This window comes from Cornus florida, unplaced genomic scaffold (genome assembly GCF_030987335.1).
Source record: "Cornus florida cultivar Cherokee Brave unplaced genomic scaffold, ASM3098733v1 CherokeeBrave_3.0.0_Hap2_Chr04, whole genome shotgun sequence".
Classification (NCBI taxonomy): domain Eukaryota; kingdom Viridiplantae; phylum Streptophyta; class Magnoliopsida; order Cornales; family Cornaceae; genus Cornus; species Cornus florida.
The window spans coordinates 80,892,176-80,910,682 of record NW_026775574.1 but is presented as its reverse complement, the minus strand read 5'-3'; the positions used below and the strand labels follow the sequence as shown (position 1 = coordinate 80,910,682).

Genomic DNA, 18,507 nt, shown 5'->3' with positions numbered 1-18,507 from the left:
GCGGACGCACTTAGTCGCAAGGTCGAGCTTGCAACTATTAGTCGGTCCCAGCACCCTCTTGTGGAGTGGATCAAGGAGGGGTTACAGCATGACCCTCTAGCCAAAAGCCTCATTCAGTTGGCTAAAGAAGGAAAGACTCGGTGCTTTTGGCTAAGGGATGACTTACTTCTCACCACAGGGGATCGACTCTTTATGCCCAGGTGGGGTAACTTACGAAAGGAGCTCATATGGGAGTGTCATGACACCAAATGGGCTGGTCACCTAGGTATGCAGTGCATGCTAGCACTCCTAGAAGGTTTTTACTATTGGCCTCGGATGCGTGATGATGTGGAGGCATATGTGATGACTTGCCTTGTGTACTAACAAGATAAGATAGAGCAATAGCATCCCGCAGGCCTACTGAACCTTTACCTATTCTAGAGAGACCATGGGAGAGCGTCTCTATGGATTTCATCACTTGCTTGCCCAAGTCAAAGGGTTGCGGGAGTATTATAGTGGTGGTAGATCGGTTCAGCAAGTATGCCACTTTCATACCCACACTAGCAGATTGCAAGGCAGAGAGGGTAGTAGAACTATTTGTTAACCATGTGGTCAAGCTTTGGGGAGTGCCACAGAACATTGTCAGTGACAGAGACTTGCGTTTCACGGGTAGGTTTTGAATGGGGCTCTTCAAGAAGATAGGGACGGATCTCAGCTTTTCTACGAGTTTCCACCCCCAATCAGATGAGCAGACGGAGTGTATCAATGCTCTCCTGGAGCTATACTTCTGACACTATTTAAGTGCCAACCAGTGAGATTGGGCCAAACTCCTTGGGGTGGCACAGTTTCTTACAACTTTACAGCGAAGTGAGGCTTCCAATTACAGTCCATTTTAGGTTGTTACCGGACAGCAGCCTATGACACCCAACGCCATTGCTTCGACTTGCGATGGTAAAAGTCCGGCGGCCTACAAGTTTGCCAAGAGGTGGCACAAGCAGTCCGACTTGGCTAGGGCGTACCTTGACAATGCGGCAAAAAAGATGATGAAGTGGGCCGATACCAAACGAAGGCAGGTGGAGTATATACTGTTGGGATATATGTGCCCTAGCATAACAAATTCTTATTTGGATTGTAAAAGTCATGGTTCCTTATCTGAATATTATTATTAAAGCATTATACAATTGGTGAATGGAATGTATTATTTTTTGATTCATTATGGAATTGATTGTGTCTACTTGATTACAAGATATATTTATATATGTATGTAATGGCAATTAATACTAAGTTATAAATTAGTAATCATAAATGGTTCAAAGTCAGTAATTATGGATAGACATTTAATTTGTTAAGACTTAAACCGAGTCCACGATAGATTGAGATATATTATGGGAGCTGTTGTATGCAATTGATCTCTATCACAGTCATGGTTTTTGACTCTCAAGCATGAGAGAAGTATAGACTCTTTTAGCATGAGAGAAGTATAGACTCTTTTATTAATTAATAATTACTTTAATTTGTTCGGCGAATACCTCGGGATCCTTAGATCGGCACTTTAGGTAGTTATGTAATTAATAGTTAGAGGTTTATATTCTCAATATTTGTATCAATGCTATTTGTATTTATTTTGTTTTGATTATGGTTGATCACAAATTAAATTCAAAGACCTTCGTATGTTTTAGACAAAATGTTTTCTATATATTTTTATTTAGTAAATTATTATTTTTGTCAAAAAAATATTTTATTATGATCGAGCCGGAAATAATCAAAGGTAATAAAATAATTATATTAATTATGTTGTCGGATTAATGGCTTTAATTATCCGATAAATAATTATGCATAGAGGGGTCAAAGTGCAACATTGACTTAGAGGTTATTTACTATTTAATTGGAGTGCAATTAATTTCTTTTAGTGGAGTAGAAATTAATTTATGAATTAATTGAATTGGGTCCATGGTTTAATGGACCAGACCAATTATTAATTTATAGTAGCCAAGAAAATAGTAAGTCCAAATGATTCTTACCCATAACCCAAGTTGATATTGGAGTCATATTAGAATTAAGAAATTTGAATTAGAGATGGAGAAGAATATATTATTTTCTTTTCTTATCTTTATTTTGCCTATATATACATGAGTCTATGTATATTTTTGTGGTGTGACTTTTAGAACAAGAAAAAGGAATATATTCTCTCTCTTTAGTTTTTTGGGTTTGTTTTATCTTCTAAAGGAGGCTACCACAAGCCTTAATTCCAAGGTCATTCATCAAGGCATATTAGTGATTCGTAAAGGGAAGATTATCATAAAGTAGAAGGAGAAATGATCTTGCTAAGGGATCTACAATAAGTGAGAACATTTACTTTAGAGGAAAGATTAAAAGGTTTACTTAGACCTTTAATGTAAGTATTCAAACTGTTAATTGAATGATACATCATCTTTTATTTTTGCATAAAACTTGTCTTTATGTGATGAATCAAGATCTATGTATAAAAATCCCTCAAACGTTTTTTAAAACTTGCACGTTTCCCAACAGTGGTATCAGAGCATGGTTTGATTCATTACTAGAGATTATGTTTTTATCAAAATCATCTTCATGGATCCAAATTATATATACATATATATATATTTATTGATGTATGTTGATGTTTGATTTATTATATTGATATATATTGATATATGATGATATATGTATAATTGTAAATGGATGATGATGTATGGTTGGGCTATGGATGAAGCTTATAGGTTTATTGAATGTAATTTTATCTTTGAATGAATGTAATTAAGGCTTTGATTTAGGCGTTTGAAAGTTCAATGATGTAATTTAATTTTTTCTATTGTATTTCAAATTGTAAATATTTATTAAAGCCATGTAATCTTCATCAAAGGATGCTATGAAGATTTAAGAAGGTCAAAAATGGTTAAATTAGGTTTCAGCAATTTTTTGCAATTTTTTCAGAATTTTTCAGGAATTTTTTAGGCTTAATTTAATTTTTTGAAATTTTTTCCTATTTTTCTGGAATTTTTTAGCGTTTTTCCGGTGATCGAGTCAGAAATAATCAAAAGTAACAAAATAATTATATTAATTATATTGTCGGATTGATGGCTTTAATTATCCGATAAATAATTATGCATAGAGGGGTCAAAGTGCAACATTGACTTAGAGATTATTTACTATTTAATTGGAGTGCAATTAATTTCTTTTAGTGGAGTAGAAATTAATTTATAAATTAATTAAATTGAGTCTATGGTTTAATGGACCGGACCAATTGTTAATTTATAGTAGGCAAGAAAATAGTACGTCAAAGGATTCTTACCCATAGACCAAGGTGATATTGGAGTCATATTAGAATTGAGAAATTTGAATTAGAGATGGAGAAGAATTTATTGTTTCCTTTTCTTATCTTTATTTTGTCTATATATGCATGGGTCCATGTATATTTTTGTGGTGTGACTTTTAGAACAAGAAAAAGGAATATATTTTATCTCTCTAGTTTTTAGGATTTGCTTTCTCTTTTAAAGGAGGCTACCACAAGCCTTGATTCCAATGTCATTCATCAAGGCATATTGGTGATTCCTAAAGGAAAGATTATCATAAAGAAGAAGGAGAAATGATCTTACTAAGGGATCTACAATAGGTGAAAACATTCACTTTAGAAGAAAGATTAAAAGGTTTATTCAGACCTTTGATGTAAGTATTCAAACTGTTAATTGAATGATACATCATCTTTTATTTTTACATAAAACTTGTCTCTATGTGATGAATCAAGATCTATGTATGAAAATCCCTCAAAAGTTTTTTTAAAACTTACACGTTTCCCAACACATAGTGGGAGACCAAGTGATGGTTAAGTTACTACCCCAACAATTCAAGTCTTTACGAAGCGTGCATAAGGGGCTAGTAAGGAGGTACGAGGGCCCATTCTCCATTGTCAAGTAGGTGGGCAAGGTCTCCTACATGGTGGAGCTTCCACCTAAGTTGAAGATACATCCAGTCTTTCACGTTAGCATATTCAAGCCTTATTATGGAGACGTGGAAGACCTTATTCAGGGCATATCGCAGAGGGCACCCGCGGTCATTGTTACATCTTTCGACAAGGAAGTTGACTATATCCTTGCGGATCGTGTGATGAGCAGGAGAGGCGTGCCCAAGTATGGAAAGTATTTAGTGAAATGGAAGAACCTGCCAGATAGTGAGGTGAGCTGGGAGTATGAGGATACACTTTGGCCGTTCGCGGAACATATCTAGCAGTTCAAGCAAGAAGACGCGACGAGGGCATCGCGAACTTATGTGGGGGAGAATGTCAAGCCCCATAACCAAGAAGCTATGTCACGCAGGTGCCACGCAGACGCCTAACAGATGATGACATGGCAACCTGCATGGACCGAGAGCTTTCTAAACTTCTTTACACAAGTATAGAACTTTTCGGAATTCTCTATAATAGTGTGGAGTTGTCGAGTCTCTTCTGGACTTGTCTGGAGTTGTATAGAATTCTTTAGACTTGTCTTGTACATTGTAAATAGTTCTAGAATTGTATAGATAGTTCTTTAGAGAATTCTAGACACTCATTCTAAGCCATACATTTGTACACATCTAGAATGTTCTTATAAGGGCCAAAGGCCTATAAATAGGAGGTGGGAGTTCATTTGTTCCCCACCAAGCAACTTAAGTTGTAATCTCTTCTCAAGTAACATAAGTGTTCATACATTTCCAAACTTTCTTACTCATTTGCCTAAATCTTTTCCTACACAATTAAGTAAGTAAAGCACTTGTCTAGCCTTAGTTTTCACTAAGCTAGCACACTCGGATAGACTGACTTAGCGCTTCATGGGGGCTTGAAAATGTCTAAGGCCACACGTGAGCTTGAAAGGTCCAAGTCCGTGACAATAAGCCAAGTGTGATACCCCTCGATTTTAGAGCCACGGGTGATCAAGTCCGAGCACAGATCCGAGGGATACCAAACAATTAAGTATATAAACAAGTATTTGATTACAAAATAAATAACTAAGAATAAATAAAATAGCAGAAAAGAAAACTAAGTAATAAATCCTTAAATTAATAAATAATTAATCCTTCAAACGAAATATCCAAAACCTTTAATTTTATTACAACTCGAGAATCCATCTAGTGGGCCCCTTATGATATCCCAACTGAAAAGAAAAATAATCCAAAACTAAAACATAAAGAGAATCCTACGTCAAATCGGAAGAGTGATGTGAACTGTCTCTACTCAGCACGAACAAGCTCTATGTCTGAAACTGACGAACGCCTGAAAAATAATAGTGAGTCAGGTTACGAATAAGTTCTTTCTACGACAACCCAAACAGAGACCAGAAAAACTATATATCTATAGCTAACCCATACAATAACTACATAGCCTATAAATACATATACACACTAAAGGAACCTCACTAGACTATAGAACTGTATCAACCTGAATAGTAGGCAACATGCAAAACGCACATATCGTGGGCATGAGTACCTAGACCTACCAGGGCACACAACCACATTATATCTAGATACACATTCTTGGCAATATACGCACCCTAACCACTGATCCTGAGGCTCAAGCCATATCATGGCATATATCTATATATATATAACATATATCCTATCTAATATAAAGAAATCCACTATATATCATCCAACTTGTTCAATTAACCTGACACGAATATAAGTAGGACTTAACATTTTAGTTAATCCATTTCCTTATAAAATAGGTAGGACTTAACTGATAAGTTAATCCATCCCTAAAGTGCTACCATCCCATACTGGTGCACTACATCCACACAATCCAATAGTTGATGTAATAATTAAAGAAGTACATCAAATAATCCAGAAATAAACATAATAATATAATATCATGTTATCACAAAATAGGAACGACTTATAATTTAGTTAAGCTTCCTACACCATATATCCTACACAAACTGAATCTTAAACATGCTGATATTTTATTATACAGTCAATTAAGCATTTTCCATATACAAGTCATGCTACATATTTAATCTTAATTGCTAAAACAAAAATAAAGATTAAATCCATTCATTCCTCAAAGAATTCAAATAGCATGCATTGTTATATTTAAGTCTGTTTAAAACTTGTTTAAACTTATACCTAGTCCTTACTTAATGTTTAGGACCCCTCAAAATAAATTGAAAATTAATTTAACGCTGTTTACAAAACTTCCCTAAGTAAGGCTCGAGCTTTTATCCTAATTGCTCGAGCTTCATGTCCATAACTCAAGCTTTGCCTGAATAACTCGAGCTTTACATCTAAGGCTCGAGCTTTTCATTTATGGCTCAAGCTTTTCTTTTATGGCTCGAGCTTTGCCTTCAAGTTTCAAGCACTGTAACAATGGACCGAGCACTGTTCACACGATTCAACCCAGAACTTCTACAGTGAAAATATTTTCTTTGTTTGAGGATTCTAAGGCATGTTTCTAGGTTCTATCAATACACAGATATGAAATTACAATATTAAAACATGTAAAAACCCATAAAAAAAAACCAGATCAAATCCATGAATTTATCAATTCATAAAGAACAACCAAAAATAATAATTTATAAAATTAATGTTTTAGATCAATTAAATTATAAATTTCAGTTTTAATTATTCTTTAAACAACCCAACGATTATACTAGAGATATATATTCCATAAATCAAAGGAGAAGCGTAGAACAAGAACTTGTCTTTAGGGATTTGAATAAAAATCCTAACCTCCTTCTTCTTCTTTCTCTTCCTTCTTCTTCATTCTTTCTCTCTTTCTCTCTCTAAAATATATTACGTGATATATTTCTAATCCCCTTTTCTAACCCTATAGTTATATATTTATAGGCTCAAATAATAACTATATTCCTTTTTTCAATCCAAGTCAAACTAATAAAGAAAAAATAAAATAATTAAAAATACTAAAAAGGTTATTAAATATATATGTTATGTATAATCTATGTATATTCTTATTATATAAATATATATCAGATTATTACTTAAGGACTTTCCTTATATATATATATATATATATATATATATATATATATATATATATATATATATTTATTTATTTATTTATTTATTTATTTATTATATTTACATATACAACTTATCCATGGATAATTATTCGTACCCATTAAACCCATTAACCAAGTAGTCCATAGAACCCAATTGGTTGGCCCATTACTGCTAATCATAAAATAAAAATAAAATAAAACAAAATAAACATTTAATCTACAATTTATTTCAAATAAACAACACCTGCAATTTAATTAAACAAACTAAGTCAAATAACATTAAGTACATACTTTCAAATAAACAGTTAGGTCAATTAAAACATTTAAGCAAATAAAATATGTAATTAAACAATTCAATTAAATACGTAAACAAATAACCACGTAATCAAATAAATAAATAAAATGCAACTAAAATCTTTAAAATAATACCAAGATAATTCTTTTAAAATTAGGAGTATTACACCAAGTAACAGTTGTTAGAAATGGTAGAAACATTGTTAGGATGATGCTGAACATCTTCATCTAGGCCATTTCATTTTAGATTGATTTTCAGGATTATTGTTCGATTGTAGTGTTTTACGATCTTGATTTGAAAGACAAATCAAAAGTTCATTGTGTCAGTGTTATGATTCGAAACGGGTGTAAGATGACTATTAGGTCACTGGGACTTGGTATTGGCAAATCTCATAACAAAAGTCGGAACATGCACTTTTGATTTTAGTTTATTTATTTTGGAGTCAGCGGATTTTATTAGTATAAGAACCCTCATGATCCATAGATTACTGAATATCATGACGGGGGTAAAAAAGGTATATTCATCTCTTGAATGCCTATCTCACAAAGTAGGGATTTTACGTTTGTGCATTCATTTCATTAATCATGACTAAGAGGCATTAGACATACTTTAGAATGCATCTGGATAGGTTTTATGTTGGAAAATAAAGTTTTATGAAGTACAGGGAATTAGGGTTGATTGAATTTGGGTAGAGTTGGATCGATCGATTGCATAGTGCAGGACAGAGTTTCCTCTTCTAATTTTGACTACAAAACCTAATTATCTTACTAAAAAACTTTATACAAACACTCTTAGGGTTCACAAACGCATATGCAAAATACATACATATACTTGGAACAATGTTGTGTGCAAATAGGCAACTAAGAGAACATTTATTTTCTTTTTCATCATCTATCATTCTGCATTAAATTTTGGGTGGCTCTTCAGAGAATCGAACCGACGAATCCATATTTCTGAAGAAAATTATAGAATTCAGTTCCAAAATCGCACAAGAAACAAGAAAGTTGGATTGCTAGTAAATATAATTCAAACACAGTAAGAGAAGTTGGTGGGATTGAACAAAGGATCTGTAGATTGACAGCTGCAGATTTCCGGGTAGAACATGTCGTTTAAATTAAATTTTCACATACTTGAGCCATTTCTTTTACCTTCTTGGAAATTATATTCGACTTTTTCTGCAATTTTATTTTTCTTTTTGCATCATTAGTTTCTTCTGATATTAATAAAGCTGTATTTTATGCTGATACAATAAGCAACAATGAAGAAAGTGGTACTTTTCTAGTGCATTGTTCGTTTAATTAATTAATTTATTTATTTATTTTTTTGTTAAACTAACTCTTTCAATATGAATTACATCTCTTTTCTGCTATATTGAATCCTTGTCTGCCTCCTGTTATAGGACTGCGTGAATGGTTTTCTAAACAGATGGAAGGACAAATATGGCATCAGCTTCTGTTTCTTCAAGGAAGAGTCAAAAGACCCAGGAGTCCTGTATGCCATTTTATCTTTCTCTGCATCAAATAAATGCTGCAAACAAGAATGCCGTTATGTTGGATGAATTTTCTGACGACGATGAAGAATTCGACCAAGAGGTTTTCACTATACCTGTGCTCTCATAATTTTTCTATACTCTTTCTGAATATTTTAGTTGAAATCATTTTAGGAATGTCTACTAGCCTTGAGAATGAATTCGAGAGAACTAATAAAGCTGACCAAGATTTTTGTTTTATTGGTTTGTCATATTTATTTATGGTTGGAATATGTGGGAGTTCTATTCACAATGATCTTCATGTATTGAAGTCTTAAAAGATGAACCTATGGAAAAAATTATTTCTCCTGTTTTCCAGGCAACCTCTGACTTAAAAACCATTTGAACACTTCAAAGTGTTCCACCCTTTTTTCTTTAGGAAAAATTAACATTATACACATGGACACAAGTCAGGCATTCAATGACACCTTTTACATATCACAAAAATGTAATTATAATGATAAAGTAAAATAGTGGTAGTAAATATAATATTGTAATCTTTACAATATTCATATAGCTTTATGTGAATCTTAGTATAAAAATAAAAAATTAGTTAAAGTTCTATAATTAGGCCTCTTCAGCGCCCTCGTGCTATCATCATGCCAATCGACAAAACCTTCAGTTGCATCAAAGGCATCTAGTGTGCGTGCTTTTCTCCATTATGCTCTACTTAAAGATTATGTTCCATATTTTGTCTAAATTATTTTCTTTTTCTACCACAATGGTGGTTTCATAAAGAACAATTGGATATGGATATTGGGGAATTGTGAAGGAATTTGTGAATGCTTTATTTAAATCTATTGGTGATGGTTATTTCCTGAATTTTAAAATATGAACAAAAAATATTTAATTGTTCATATGGCAAAAAAAAAAAAAACTCAAATTAATCATTGTCCTTTAGAATAAGATCAACACAAAATGAACCCTTAGATTCTCTTCATGCCAAAATAAGATGATAGTATTAGCATTCGTTATATGTTGCTTGTGGTTCTATACAAAATTCAATCACATAAATTGTTAATTTATATTAACTGAAATTATTGGTTAGGCATGAAAACGTGTTTGGTTGTTCACGATTCTTTTTTCAGTAGCAGTATTTAAAGGACAATGATTAAATTACAAAAAGGATCAAAAGCAACAAAATAGGAATAAAAGTACAGGAGTAATATACATTATTCTTGATTGAGATCATAGGAATAATGAATCTGTAGATGTGTTAGCAAAAGATTACTCTAAACGGCCATGCCGAAGGAGAATGTGTAGTCTATTACTTTATTTTAACTCTGGGAGGTTTTTGGGAGTCTTATATTGGGAAAGGTCTACTCTGATTTTATATTTATCTCTAAAAGCTTAAATTAATAGATCACTGTATTTCACGTACACACACTATATATATTAATGTTCCCACCGGAACTTGAACACTCAACATCTACAAAGGGAAGGAGAGCTTATACCATCTAGGCTAGGACCGATTGGTATGGAATATCCCTGTTGCTTCAACTAAGTTTTGGTTGGGTGCTAGTAATCTAGGTCCTTACTGCCTTTATAAATGAATTAAAAAAAAAAAAAAAAAAAAAAAAAAAACGAAGAAAGAATATTTCTGAAAAATTATACTGGTTGGAGCTCCTTCGAGGAATCTCTGCTTCCGACTGTCTGGGCTTAGTTAAAGTTGTGAAAGTTGAATGGGGAGCGTTTTAGTTGAATCAGCAGCTTCTTGCTTTAACATCCCTTGGCATAGTTTCAATCAAACTACTTAGTTTTCTAAAAGGAAAGTGATATATGACACGACTTAGGAAGTTGTTAAGTATGAGTTCGGCTTTGGAAATGTTGAAGTTGTGAAATATGATTGGATGGTGATTTCAGTGCAAGAAGCTATAGCAGTTTATTCGGTTTGTATAGCACAATTCTTTCTAAGACAACTTCCTCAACAATTTCCATATTGTAAACGTGTATGGAGTCTATTATGTGATTAGTAGGTTAGCAATCATTTTTTTCTGTACCATATTTATGAGCCACTGAATAATTCTGTGTGTGGGTTGCTTCCGTGAATTTCTTTCTTAGTCGTAGTGAACTTTCAAGTAAGTTGTTCTTATTGCTGATGTAATTGTAGACTTGATGTTGCTTCTTTAAGGTACCAGGTTTGACACAGTTGCAGTATGGTTTTTCTATTCTGCGACGAAGAATTTAATGAATGGATCTCAATGCAACAGTTTGTTGATGGCGATGATGAGTTCTGTAATAGTAAGATTGGAGCCCATCCCATCAGTTCCCAAGGTACCTATCTCATTTTTTGTAATTTTGGAAGAATGCACAAATTCTAGATGTTAGGGCTATATGAAGCACTCTATGCAATCACCTTTCCTTCTGATTTTACACACACACATGCACACACTTACTGTTGATAGGATTGAGAGTAGCTTTTGTTTATAATCTCAAATAATGGCTAATTTGTTTCTAATCGGAAGTTGAGCTTTTCCTTTTCCCTCTGTCCGAACATTTATACATGAGAAATTAATAAGGAATTCTAATAGCAAAATATAGCAAGAAAGGTAACGAATAGTGTAAAAGTTACTTGATTATTTATATAGTGATAAAAAGTTGAGCTGATTTGAGCTACATGGAGATTAAACACTGTTATGTGGCCTATTAACAACTTGAATCTTGATATCAAGACATGTGAGACATCGAAATGGGCGGAAATGTTAGAAAAAACGTTTACGAAATTTGGAATTTCAATTTCTGTGCTGTGATCAGATCAGTTATTAGAATATAATGTCTAACTGATTCAATCTTTAGTTGATTATTGGAATTTCTGATACTGTCAGTCCTTCAAATGAAACTGAATCTAGGTTGAGTGGTGTATGCTCCATTAGAACGAGTAATTTTTGTGTTTTTATAGATTTATAAGGAATTTGTTTTTCTCGATTATACATAAGTATGAATATTATACATGTTTAACATGAATATGTACTTGTTATTCCTCTAACATTAAAATTACTATCTGCCACAGTCAGTCAAGGTCTCTCTAGTAAACATCACATATTGTAATGTTATTGTATATGTGTGTGTGTCTCTCTGTGTATACATATTAGTTAACAAAGGAAAGTGTCCAATAACTCCAACAAACACATTATCATTGCAATTGATTCATCACAAAAATGCTTTCAGCACATAAAGTAGAAGACTTTCTAGCCACAAAGCACATTTTAATCACATATCAACGGTCTAATACAAACTTAAGTTGCTCTTTGCCTAATAAAATCCCCAAAAGCATCCAAAGAAGCCACAGAGCTCACCGGAAAACCACACACAAAGCCGCCTCGAACGGTCGCCGCCCGATTTCTGATATCAGCATCTGTCATTAACATTTCTATTCCATGCAAAATATCATCCTTCTTCACAATATCAGCAGGGTATCCCTTAGAAACCACAGTCCCAACTTTGAGATGGCTCACTACTAACTTAGCATTGTAGTATTGATCAGCCCTAATGGGCCATGCCAAAAGTGGGACCCCCCCCGGACAATAGCTTCCACGGTGGAGCTCCATCCACCGTGTGATAGAAATCCACCCGTTGATGGGTGGCTCAGTATCAGTAGCTGTGGTGCCCATCCGTGTATTATCAAACCTCTTTCCCCAACTCTGCTGTCCAATCCATGAGGGTAATAACCATCCACAACAGCAATCTGAACCGGGTTGACCCGTACCAGTAGGACCGGGTCTACCGGATCTTTTCTGGATGACCCATATGAATGGCCATTTTGACTCTTCCAATGCATTGGCCAGCTCCGGGAACTCCTCCATACTAGGACCCACTTCACTACCGAATGACACGTAGAATACCGACCCATGTGGCTTCGAATCTAGCCATTTGATTATCTCCTCCTCGGAGTAATTCGAGTCACGCTTGAGTCGAATTTCCCGCTCTTAAAAGACTGAATCCATGGATTGCCAGTATTGATCCGGTAACAGTGGCCCAACACCCCAAGCGGGTTTTTCAGTTAAATTAGTGATGTAATCAAGAAATGGACGCTCAAGATCATCACACGTGTTGATCAATATTGCGATCGAACTCTCCACTTTTGCCACCCAACAAGTTGGCTCACGCGGGCAAGGCGGTCCCCTCGGCCTTTTCAACCCACCATCACCCGGGGCAGTCATGAGTTTTGGACCAATACCGCCATGTGGGGGCGGAAACATCCAATGGCGGCCTTGCTTAAGATCCGAGTACTTTAAGACCATGTCTTCAGGTAATTCGGGAAGCGACCGGATCTCACCCGGTTTCATGTCGTCGGGCTGGACCTTCCAAACCGCATGTTGGATCGCAGCCCAACATGCGCCCGACGTGACGAAAGTAACTGTTGGAACACCAAATTTTGCGAACACTCCTTGGGTCTTGAACATGATATGGTCGATCACGGCACAAACGGGTCGGATCAGACTCCAGCTTTCGGTTTTGCGGGTAAGGAAACCTTCCAGATTTGAATGCATCTGCTGCTCCTGGGGATGGATTTGGTCAGATCCGGACACTGCCGTGTGTGGTGGAGACCGGGAGAAGTCGGCGATTTCAAAGAGTGGGGGTTGCTGGAGAGAGGTGGGCACAGAGGATGATATATCAGAATCAATGATGAGGGTGACCTTGTAATTTCGTGAGACGAGGTGCTTGCAGAGCTCCATGCAGGGGAAGAGATGGCCCTGCCCATTTTTTGGAACCACCAATATCTCAGCTGACATCTCTCTCTCTCTCTCTCTCTCTCTAAAATCCCCCTCTAAAAAAAGAAGGATTGGGTTGCAGCGATGGAGAAGTTCAAGGAGGGGTTTGACTAGTAGAATTGTTAGTCTCTTCTTGGTTAGAAGGTGCACAGAATGTTTGGCGGGACAAAAGGCAAATATCATATACATCCATAATTTGATTACCGATAGGAGTTATATACACAAGTGTTATATATATATATATATATCTATATAAGTTTAAGAAAACATTCAATAAATTAGCTAGATGTTATAACCTTCCTTACCTTCAAAAAGTAAGGAGGGTTGGAACTTGATGTGGATAAGCACACGCATACTAATAATATTGTGTCTTACGGGACTCGAGCACTTAACTTCGTTTGAGTAAAAATAATTATATTATCTAAGTTGTTAATATCTAATGGTAAAATAAAGGAGGGGTTAATTTTTAAAAGGTAAAGCCTTAAGTCATACTAGGAAATGAGAAATAAATAAAAGTTTTGAAATATTATTTTGTGAGTGAGAAAAGAGTAAAATAAAAAAATAAAAAAATTGATCATACATAAAGTGAGATTGATGGAGGAGGACAATAGGATGCTATGTAGTGACAAACTGGGGTGGAGGGACCCAAGCTGCTTAATTTGTATCTTCTGTCCTGATTGAACTTTTTCCATGTCACCACATTTTAGGTTCACTTGGAGAAATAACCTAAGCAAAGAAGAAGAAGAAGAAGAAGAAGAAAGGAGGAGGAGAAGTGTCCAAAGGTTATTCTTCTGAAGAACATGGTGAAGGAGATATCGTTAAATTGTTAGACAAATTCCATCCAACCTTTTAATATAGTTCATCTAAATTGTTGTTATAAATAATTAAATTTCATTTGTTTATGATTCCTTATACGGAAATATTCGACTGTTTAAGAAGTCTAAGTGACTAGAAACCAGAGGGCACATATAAGTTCAAGGAAGAAGAGAGTACTACTACCACCATCTCTGAGATGCATGGACAAGAAAAATGAGTCGGATTTCATAACATGGAGTAGGTATTCAGTGTGCGCAGTGCACTCGGCATATCAGAACCATTCATGCATATCACGCGCAGGCAAGAAAGGTTTTGATGGCCCGGTGTACCGGGCACACCGAATATATTCTCTATAAATAATAGGACACTATCACCATTAATACCTTTTTTTTTGTTTTTTTAATGAGTAGTTGATCAATCTAAAAAGGTAGGTCAAAAATTAAATACCAATCTTCATCTTTACTTGTAATGGCTCAACTACTAACTTAATTGTTGGAGTGTGCTGTCACCTCTCTTGCCTTACAGTAAACAAAAACTTGCCACGTAGATTTTTACATCAACCATTACTATGTATATATATTTTTTAAATACATAATTCTCATATTCTTAGTGCCTTTAAAGGAACATGAATTCTCAAACCAGGTATATACTTTCCACTCAATTATTAAAAAGTATTATTTCTATTTTAAGTGGGAAGGTGATATTTACAAATATAAAAAATTTCTCGAGCTTTAAATATGTATCTTCGTATTCTTGTTTATTTTTAGTAGGTAAATCTTACTCACTATTTGATAAATTATTGTTTCACTACAAAATTTGAATCTTTAATTTTCTATTTAAAAGAATAGGAGATGTGTGTGTATTTTTTAGGACTAATTTCATAAAGCACTCGGTACTTTAAAATTTTGGTCATAAAACTCTAATCTATTTTAGAAAATCTATAATATTTTAAAAAGTGATTACATTGCTTCAACTCGTTGATTGGGATGTGAAATGACAAAAAGTTTACTTTACTATTTAATGTTAAATTAAAAACAAAAAATTATTATCTTTTAAATTACAAAAATACACATCCCTACCACTTTTACTCCATTTGTACTCTCTCTCTCCAACCCAACCACAGTAAAAAAAAATTCCGATGCGATGGTTTTGATTGTGACGACCTTCCTCTGATTGGTTCAAGCCTGTGGTTGTGTCGAATCCATTGACGGTTCAGGTAGAAGAATATGAGGTCGAGGTTGGTTCGGGAAAGAATAAGCTGACCATTTTCTCTCTCCTTGAATTTTTCTCTTGGTTGATTGAGACTGATTTTCTCAATCATCACTTACTGTAGAATCAATTAAACAGAGTAACAAAAATTCTGTTGATATATGCTGATTCAATTGAAGAAAGAGGGTTTTGATTGTGAAACTCTGAGGCAAAACCGATGACCGACGACTACTCTGGCGAAAGAGACGACCAATGACGATGACGAGGGCTGTGACTTGGTCGTGATTCCGGTGGAGGAAAATCGATGACCAACAATATTTGGACAGGTCGAGTAAGGAAGATGGAGCAACTAAACCGACAATGCAAGCACGTGCTCAGATGACGATGTTGAACTTTAGGTGCGCTGAGTCTCTGACTAGTTCTTGAACTGGGTTTGCAGTTAGAATTTTTTTTCTGTTTTAACTGTTGTGTCCATTCATGGTTCTTTCTCCGTGTCCGTAGCCAAACTTCCACAGTGAATAGATTCGTGAGCTTCGAGCAACGACGAGCTCTACAACTGAGACCTAACTCCGGCGAAGCACCGAACAAATAGGGACCCAAAACAGAGAGCTTCAACGCTCCGTTCCGAACCAACCTCAACCTCATCTTCTTCTACTTGAACCGTCGAAATTGGAGAGAGACGTCCAATTTCGACGGTTTGCTCCACCGGTGACAGCGTGGTCAGACCAACTTCGACTGCTTGCTCCAAAATAGCATTTATTAAAATCAACAATGTGAGTGTATGACTAATCATCAGAATTGCATAAATGAAAGATTTTGAGTCTGTCTCATGGGTCTGTTCGAGAGAGAGGTGAGAGTTTGAGAGAGAGAGAGCGGGTGAAGAAGAGGGCTTTTTGTAATTTGAAAAAATTAATTTTCAGTTATAAATTTAACATTAAATAATAATAAGGACAAATTTGTTATTTCACAACTTGGATAAAGGGTCCGTCAAAGGTACTAGGGCAATGTGATCACTTTTTGAAATATAAAGAATTTTTTGAATCAAGTTGAGAGTTTCTGATCAAAATTTAAAAATAATAAAAATTTTATGAAATTAGCCATTTCTTATAGGGTAAAGTGCAATAAACCCTCCTCAACTATACCCCAAGTGCAACTAACCCCACTCAACTACAAATAACCCCCTTCAACTATGATCTTGCTGTAGTCTTAGGACAGAGAATGTTTTTCAGGTCACTTCTAGCTACCGGAATTTGGAAAAGTCTAATTTACCCCTTCAAAAAACGGTGCCGCATCACATTGATGAAAATAAAATGCCTGGAGGACACGTGTTAGCAGACTATTGGCTGCTGACTTTATTATTATTTTTCCTTTTCTTTTTGTTATCTTCAACTGGGTCTCTCTTCTCACTCCTTTCTCTCTCTAACTCGATGAACCCCCAAATTGAAAAGGTGACCTCGAAGCCGATGATTGACAAAACGGCGGGCAAGGCGATGATGAGCTTGGCTGTGGCGGCTTGATGGAGAAGGGTTGGCTGTGACGGCGAGGTGGAGAAGGGCTCTGTGACGGCGAGGTGGGTGGACTGAATGGCAGAGACGGCGGCGGCTCAGCCGGTGGAGGGCTCGGTTGACTCGGCCGTGGGCGAGCTTGGCGAGATTGAACGGCGACCGAACTCACGGTGAGCAAAGAGGCTTCAGACGGTAGAGAGGATGAAGACGGCGTCGGCGGTTTCGGCTTTGGATGATGTCGGTTGTGATGGACGGTGGGTGGTGCAGCGGCGGTGAGGGACCGGCGAGGGCTCGGCCGTGAGGAAGAAATGTGTCTGTGGAGAGGAGCGGCCGGCAAGTGGGTTTTGATTTTTTGATTTTTGATTTTATTTTTTATGTTGATATCGATTTAGATAAAGAGCTGTGTGACAGTCCCAATCGAAGTGAGAACACTTTCTAGTTAATTTTTGTGATGGATATCTAAATCAGAATGAGTCAAGTTGCAGAAGAATGCCTGCTTTGTTGGAGGTTGAAGAATGGATCGAGTCTGCTAAATACTCTTGAACTGGAGTGGGGTGTACAGATAGAATATGTCTATGGGTTTTGATTTCTTGTTCTGTATATGCCAAATGGGTTTTGATTTTTTTATTTTGATTTTGATTTTATTTTTACTCACTGATACTAAGCTAACATATGGGTACAAAAGCTTCAAATTATACCTTGGATCGTTTCAGTTCTAATGCCAAAGGACGAGCATCATATGTGTTGTGTATATATATGTATATATATATATATCATATGTGCTGGAGGAGGAAGACAATGAGTGAATTTGTTAGGGCTTGTTTGGGTCCAATGGTGTTTCATGGGCAGTATAGTATTTTAAATTGATAAGGGCTGTATGGTCATTTACATAAATTTAGCCTCTCACGTGCAAGGAAAATTATCGGCCGGTTGCTGGATTGGGTAAAGTGCAACAGACTGAATAGTTCAAAGAGGTTTTTTTGTTCATTTTGATATTCAGAGGAGTTTTTTGCTCATTAAGATATAATTTAGGGGAGTTTAATGCACTTTACCTTTTTTTTTATTTAGAAGTAAGAATATCGCCTTTCAATATAATCTTTTCAAGAATCTCTTTCTTAGATAATGAATCAAATCTAAAATTGAATGTGGAATTTGACATCATGGCTGACACAAGCCGCTAATCCTTTTGCTCCTTAAACTAGACCGGGCGATACGCTTCACGTGGTACTTCAAAGCTACTTTGGTCCCTCTAGTGGAACAAAAGTGGAATTAAAAAAAAAAAAAGTAAAGTATAATTACACCCACAAGGTTTGTCATATGAACAATGGGTTATTTTTTTTGGATAATAATACATAATGTCAGAATAGTTATTCAAACAAAGTCTTAAATGGTTTGAAAAGATAAAATTATTCCTTAATATTAAAATCAATTTTATTATAAAATATTAAACATGTTAAAA

General features: G+C 35.4%; 1 protein-coding gene and 1 pseudogene across 1 annotated transcript; one reads left to right on the top strand and one right to left on the bottom strand.

Moving 5' to 3' along the window:
* Window positions 1-443: 443 nt before the first annotated feature.
* Window positions 444-8,897, top strand: LOC132305202 (uncharacterized). The gene is made up of 3 exons (XM_059802878.1): window positions 444-648; window positions 8,486-8,548; window positions 8,704-8,897. The coding sequence occupies exons 1-3, from the start codon at window positions 444-446 to the stop codon at window positions 8,895-8,897; spliced, it is 462 nt and encodes a 153-aa protein (XP_059658861.1).
* Window positions 8,898-11,912: 3,015 nt separating this feature from the next.
* On the bottom strand, window positions 11,913-14,195 carry LOC132303646 (probable UDP-glucosyl transferase 73B6; annotated as a pseudogene).
* Between the last annotated feature and the right edge of the window lie 4,312 nt (window positions 14,196-18,507).